The sequence below is a fragment of the Ixodes scapularis genome, unplaced genomic scaffold, assembly GCF_016920785.2.
Source record: "Ixodes scapularis isolate PalLabHiFi unplaced genomic scaffold, ASM1692078v2 PGA_scaffold8__174_contigs__length_109621045, whole genome shotgun sequence".
In the NCBI taxonomy this organism is placed as follows: Eukaryota; Metazoa; Arthropoda; class Arachnida; order Ixodida; family Ixodidae; genus Ixodes; species Ixodes scapularis.
Genome location: NW_024609883.1, coordinates 12,362,465 through 12,369,680, shown reverse-complemented (window position 1 = coordinate 12,369,680; position 7,216 = coordinate 12,362,465). Strand labels below are relative to the sequence as shown.

General features: G+C 47.0%; 1 protein-coding gene across 2 annotated transcripts in view; it reads right to left on the bottom strand.

The window, feature by feature from the left end:
• Window positions 1-206: 206 nt before the first annotated feature.
• The window catches only part of LOC121833506 (carbonyl reductase family member 4-like), a 31,394-nt gene continuing 24,384 nt past the window's right edge, over window positions 207-7,216 (bottom strand). For both annotated transcript variants that reach the window (XM_042286853.1, XM_042286852.1), the window contains 2 exons: window positions 513-652; window positions 207-455 (listed from right to left, as the gene is read on the bottom strand). In XM_042286853.1, coding sequence (XP_042142787.1) covers window positions 417-455; window positions 513-652 — 179 coding nt within the window. In that variant the 3' untranslated portion in view covers window positions 207-416. The remainder of the gene's footprint in view (window positions 456-512; window positions 653-7,216) is intronic.

Below are 7,216 nucleotides of genomic sequence, written 5' to 3'. Positions count from 1 at the left end.
AGCCTGCAAGACAGACAAGACAAGCCACGGAACTGCTGCGAGAATGCTGGGCAGGGGCTACTCCTCCACGCGATTTGTCTAACAGGTTTGTCCCACTCCCACAGGTACCCAGTGAGACGCCCCCGGATCCACGTAAAAGGACTGCTTTAACTTTGCACCCCCCGCTTTTTGTTGCTTGTTTTAAAAGTGAGAACAGTGTTCCTTCACACGATGAGAAAATTTTTATTTCCTCCGTTCCTTGCCATCAGCGGCTACCGCGACCTTTATGACAGTGTCTTGTTTTCTTTTGATATTGCGCCTGTGGACTCTATTGTCTCCTGGTTGCCGCCGAGTGGAGTGTCACATCATGAAAGCCGCCACGCCTATTGACACAAAAAACGTGCCGCAAGTTCATTTCCGTCCTCCTTGGGGCTTGGTCAGAACTTCAGCTGCAATCCCCCGTCGACAGAAACCGCCTGCGAAAGAAAGAGCGATGCCACGACTCGCATCGGCGAACGTGCTGCGGATCCCACCTGGCCGGTCATGTAGCTGGCGCCCGCGAGGAAGTGGACCACTTCGGCCACCTCGTCCGCGCTTCCGGCCCTTCCAAGGGGGATGTGAGGACCCACCCGTTCCAAGTGTTCGGGCGTCGTCATCTGTGTTGCAATGAATCCTGCGACAGAAAGAAAAAAAAAATTGCCCGCCCAATCTTGTCTTTTGCACTGAATGTGAGATTTATGGCTCCTTCTGAGCCTAGAGCTACAACGCAGGAAGATCGCCTGGCACAGAGGAGTCGCGTTTCTTGTGCCTATGCCATTTGTTCACTATTTACGTGCTTTGTTTACTTGCATAGTCCCAGTAATTGTATTTATTGTAATCCAGCTTTTTCGTAAATAGTCAGTTTGAGCCTCGAGACGTTTGGGCAGAGAACGCACGTGCACACCACGATCGTGGCATGCATTTCTCACTAGAGGTAGGCGCTAGGCGATGTGCGGCATGGCAAAGCCGCTTGCGTCGGATTGGCTGCCCCTCAAAGAGGACGCACTTGCTGCACCTAAAGTAACTGTATATGCTCCGCTTTCTGCAACCAGAGTTACTCTAGCTGTGTCGGCCCGCAGGCGTTGCATGTGTATCACTGGGACGCCCTGTTCACGGTGCTTGGCGGCAATGTTGCGCGTGTGCCATTCGGGCGCGTGAATGAGCCGCCACAGACCCTAGTGATCCGAGTGATTAGAGTTCTTGTATAGAATCCCTACAAGAGCCAGAGTAGCACGTTCATCCCGATAGCGCCGTCTTTCCTGCGCGGCACTTGGAGCCTGCTCCCCACGTGACTGAATTCGGCGAATAGTGGCGCCATGCGTTCGACGTGTGCGGCGCACTCGAAAGCAGGGGGCGGGGTGCGTGCAACGTCTACTTTCCTGCACGGCATTTGAGTCTGCTCGTCACGTGATCAGATCTCAGCGAACAGCAGCGCAGCAGCATCTGGAAAAGACACGCAACTCTAGCTATCAGTGATATACGCGCAACGCCCACTGACAGCCGACGCAGCAAGTGGGCGTTGCTGTGCGTGTGACGACCACGGTGGAAGAAATACATTTATGTGATGACTCTGGCCGCTCCTCCCGCGAGGAGGAGCGACCAGGTCGTGTTCGGAGCTAGTCTCGAACCAGGAGTAGTTCGTTCCGCACCGCCACGGAGGGCGCTGAGCTATGAGCCCCGTGGGCATGAAGTCCCTCCTCTTAGGCCACAGTGTCGGCGGCGTAGCGTGCTTGCCTTTTTCCCGGTGTGGTGTTGTGGTGGTGGTGTGCGGCCAGCGGCTGGCCTCGTGTTTTGCTTTGGTGCTGTGTCAATCACAGGTGCCACCATCGTGCACAAAGGCGAGCCTGAACCCGAAGAGGAATTAATGCTGTATACGGCTAAGAAAGACGTGCTTCACTACCAACTGCAATTTGGGGTGTTTCTTCCACTCTATCCTGAAGCCTCCAAAGTTCGGCAACTGTAGAGTAAATGAAAGGGAGAGGTTACTACATGACGTGTCAAATCTCAAAGCCCTGATCAGAATGGACGATAAAAGCCCGTTGTCTTCTCATATCGTTGACCAAGTGAAGACCAAGCTTAACAGTCTAAATTCTGTCGAAGACTGGGAATGGGAAGATGTCTGGACAGAAAAGGCTGAAGGAACCAAGGCTGTGGACTGCATATTATGTAACTGGGTTTTTGAGTGTAAAAATGGAAAAAAAAAAGCTACACGCTGGCCTGCATGCCGATCTGTTTTCAGCATCGAGAAGAACATTTCTGCTGAAGCAGTACTAACAAACGTGAAGAACAGAGGAGGCCCTAAACACCCCAACAGGAACCTTTTCCAGCTACTGAAGAAAGCGGAACAGCTCTTCGTGGAATACAAAAGCCACCAGACTGTCTAGTGAGACACAATCGACAGTGCTCTTGACACATCCACAATAACGTTGTCCTCCGCTGAACACAAAGAAGAAACAATTGCCCAGTTGCTCCACTACTACATCAGCATGCGAATGCGACAACACTGTAAGCATATTACCATGAGTATTAACAAAAAAGCTCGAAAAAAGAAGAAATCAGCAAAGCAGTGCTCGTCCGAGTTTAGGAGTGCGGGCGAGAAACACAGGATGTAGGTAGTGGCACTCTTTGGTAGTATGCAGTGTAGGGTGACCACCCTCCTGCTAGCGAAATGCGGGACACGCGGGAGGAGGGAGATTTACGAACACGCACACCACGAACCGAAGCTCTGTTAACACGTTTAATATCCTGTGCTGTTTATACACCTGCATATTGCATTGCAGCAATTAAGCTAAAATCATTTTCACTCCCAGGGATATATTTTTATGTTATTAAATGTGTCGAAGTTGACAGCATAAAAATCATCTGCAGCAGAACTCAATGCATCGAGTAAACCTTTTTCAGGTTATTGTTTCCTGTCAACGCTTACTTTTATCAACATGGTCCTACACACATTTTTAACATTATTTTCTTTTTCGACAGTTGAGGCTTTTCACCTAACGTCGCTGTCTTAACTAAAGAAAAAGAAAAAAAGATTTCCACAGCAACCCTTTTGCATTGACACTACGATACGAAAATAATAACAATAATTTATATTTCAACTTCTGGGGGGCAATTTTTTGCTTACAATATTTTGCCACCAAGGGGAGAGGCACAACGGCGCATGCGCTTCGTATCTCCTGCAAGAAAAACGGTCACTTCCCGCAATGCTTGGATCGAAAATGGCGGACCATTGCGATTCCCAGCAACCTCCACGCTTCCCCGGCCGTGCCCCGTTGTTCGACAGCACCACGAGTTGCTGAGTGAATTTTACGAGAGAGTGAAATGTGGGACATTTTGAAGATTTGGGAATTTCTCGTGGGACACGGAACACAAGCCCTCAATGCGGGACAGTCCTGCGAGTTGCAGGACAGGTGGTCACTCTAATGCAGTGAATTCAGCTTCTGTGTACATTTTAGAGTAAAAATATTTGTCAGGCATTTTTTTTACCTGTGAGACAGGGTGACACAATATTGTGTGTATAGATTAAAAGTGACTGATGTCCTATAACCGCTACTACTGTTTGACTTTCAGTCACTTTGTCATCATTTCAGTCAGTATGTCATCATACTGTGTCATCATTTCAGCCACTATGTCATCATAAATAAAAGTGTTTTCTACTCACATGGTTTGTATGTACCACAGCACCAGTTGACATTGTATGTATAAACCATTTGTAATGCTAATACCTTTCCGCACACGTAAAGAATTATTTAGGTTTGACTATGTAACATTATTATAATTTATTTTTTTTCAATAAGAAGGCAGGAGCAGGGCGGAAAAAATCCCTCAACCTCCTATAACGCCACGCAATGTGCGCGAACAGTTTACGGAACTGTTACCAAACATGCTGCCGGACAAAACATGCGAGCACGACCCAACTGTTTAACGGAATAATTTTAAATTACTCTAAATTATTGAAAGCCCAGTAGATTGCGTCGGGAAGTTTTATATTTATGTGTATTTTTGTCACGTTGAGTCATCATCGGAATGTTCTCGTTTAGAAAACAGCCACCGCACGGGGGAAAAGGCAATCAGTGCCAATGTGCCAACATAAATTTATCATTTCACCACACAGTAGACAGGGACCGAGTAAAGAATGCACAATTTCCTTCCCAAGCCCTCCATACAAGCCTTCACAAGCCCATGTATACATGGGTGCCATCTGTCCCCGTGCGAGTGAAGCGCGCTCGGTGCGCCGAACATAATGTGGTCGCTGTGTTGGACAGACAGTCATCACCTAAATGTATTTCCTCCACTATGGTGACGACGCAGCGTCCTGTTCGTGGAGCAGCCAATCCGGGGCGAACGCCGTTGGTATGTCGCGTATCGCCCACCGTTCCCCCTTAATCTACGGTTACAACGCCTACACACTTACACACCATTTACAAATATGCAACCCGGGGGGAGAGGTTGACACGCGCCCCACCGATACACCCAATACACCCGCCTTCCCCCACTTCGCCGGTGATTATAGCTCGCTTTACGGTTGCTAGGGCTGTGGCGCCATCCCATGGCAACGTTGCAGACTCTATAAACGTGTGAATGTCCTCCGAGATCCCGAAGCGCGCATGCGACGGCTTCTCCGGTTATTTTACTTGCTCCCCGGCACTAGGAGTGTAATTTCGCTAACTCCGTCGCTCGTCACTAGGTGGCAAACCGTCAGCGAGTCGTCGGCGTCGCATGTAGAGATCTGCACAGGTACAAGCGAACCCGCAGGCCACGGGCCGGCCCAGCCCGCGGGCCCGGGCCGCGTACGGGCCTTGCATTGAAGTCTACAAGCCAAGCCAAAGCAACATGTTTTTGGGTAGTGTGTTTGGAGGTTTGAGAGAGGAGCCCACAGTGGGGGAGAGACAGGTGCTGAAGAATGTGTGTGTGCGTGTATGTTTTTGTATGTTTCGGTGTGCGTGCAACGAATGCTCGTCTAGAGGACTTGCGGTGCGGCGTTCCTTTTCGTCCCCGGCAGCACCCCCTGCACATACACGCCTACACAATGCGCACCCTCGCCGGCGTAAACCATCTGTACATAAGAGTGCGGGTGAAGAGGTTCCCCCGAGATGCTTTTCCTGAACAATTTCTTGCAGACCACCGCAAAAGACGGCAATATTGTTTTATATTTATTTTAGGTTGGACGCAGTGAGTGGGCAATTTAGAATTTTGTCCGTGTTTTGTCCAAAGCTCGTCGCGACTTTTTCCTTTCTTTTCAACTATGACACATGATTTTGTTTACTCCTACTCGTCATTTTTGTATTTCTGTCCTTTCCGCACGGATTTGGTTGCAGAAAAGGAAAAGCAAGGTGATTTTTCTTAACAAGGTGCCTAAGCCTGCAGATTTTTCCAACTAACATTAGCAGCAAAAAAAAAAAAAAGCTTACAGATTTAAGGTTTGGAATCTGCATTTAAACCAGGTTGAAGGTTCGATTGACAAATAAACCAGGTTGGAACAAGGTTAGGATTTATAAATGAACCAGAATTATGTTTTCTTATATCTCATTCTCTTTGCATACCAAGTTAGATCACAAAGTGCCAGCTACATAACAGGATGTGATGGTTTGTGCTACATGTGCCCAAAGCTAGACAGTTACTAGAGAACTATCTACCAATTGAATCAGTATCTATGAATATCAAGAAGTTTATAAAAAAGTATGGCAAAATCATTGCGAGGCGGTTGTATCTTACCGCCATAATATTTGCCCTAAATGTGCTTATAGTACAGGCAAACAACATCACCTACATAATTTACGTAATAAATAATAACAAAATATGAAAAGAAGGATGATACGAGAATTGAACATTTGTCGTATCAAATCATATGCTCAGGATCGAAAAGCTACGTCAAACAATGTGCGGAGATCAAGAAAAAAAAAGAAAAAAAAGTATAGCATGGTTATTTGTAGGGGTGTGCGAATACTCGAATATACGAATTCGAATCGAATAGAAAGTCCCCGAATAATTCGATTCACGAATCGAATTTCTAGTATTCGGTTACTCGAATATTCGATATATTCGGCCAAAGACGCGCGGTCGGCGCGGAGCTGGCAAAAAAGCCGTTTTTTCTCCCGACGTAAGCGCCGTAATGTTACACAGACCATGCGAGAAACACCTCTTGGTCCTACCACTTCACAAAAATCTAACGCGCAGGTTAGAAAAAAGAAAAGTAACGAACGCCAGAAACTTTATAGCACACCGATTTACTCACGATCGTGACACAATCTATCCTTGAATCACAACCGAAACATCCCGTTTGCGCCGCCTCCAGAGAGGAATTGTTGGGAAGCCGGAATTCCGCGCCGTGCCTAATTCTTTTCACGAGTAAAGCCCCTCGCTCCAAATTGAAGTGCCGATGCAAAACACGCTTGCTGCACTCACAGAAATCGGCAACTGCACGATCACAGAAAGAAAACCACGTTAGCCACGTTGATGAAAGCAGCCGAGTTATCACCGGCGCTCTTTTGGAACCGCAAGCGACGCAAGCCGCAAACTCCAATTCGGAACGAAACGGAACGGAAAAATAGTGTGCCTAGATTTGAGAGGGCTTCCAACCGTTCGATAGCCACGTTTAAATTACGAACTGCGAGAAGGTGACGAAAACACGAAAGCGTCGATTGGGCAAACGTCGAGCCTCTTACGTTTGCTCGCGGCTCGCCTTCTTCCTACGCGACAAGACAACACTTGCGCACTTACGACCAATCTGCGCAGGAGCCGTCTCCGTGGTTTTAGTTTCGCTTGCTCCCCCTTTTAAAGCTAGGCTCTCTAAAGCAGGATAGATAGACGGAAAAATGAATGCATAGCGGCAGTTAGACGGTGACTAGCGCCACCTAACCACATTTTGTTTTCTTACTTCGAATTATATTGTTTAAAGGGGGACACTACCCAGAAAAAACAATTTCTGCAAAAAAAAGTTGATTTTGAAAAATGTCATATTTACATCCACCAACATCTAGAGAGTATTCCCAGAAAGTTTCATTAGTTTACACTGCATAGTTAATTTTTTATAAATTATTTTCGGTCCTCCGATGCTAAAGAAAAGGTAGAGGTTGGAGCACTTTGAACACATTTTTCTCCATTCCACTTTTTGGCATAAATTTCACTTTAGGAAAACTATTGTTTTGTTATTACGCAACTTGGATTCATTTTTATGAGTTTTTCTGGGGTGAAATTT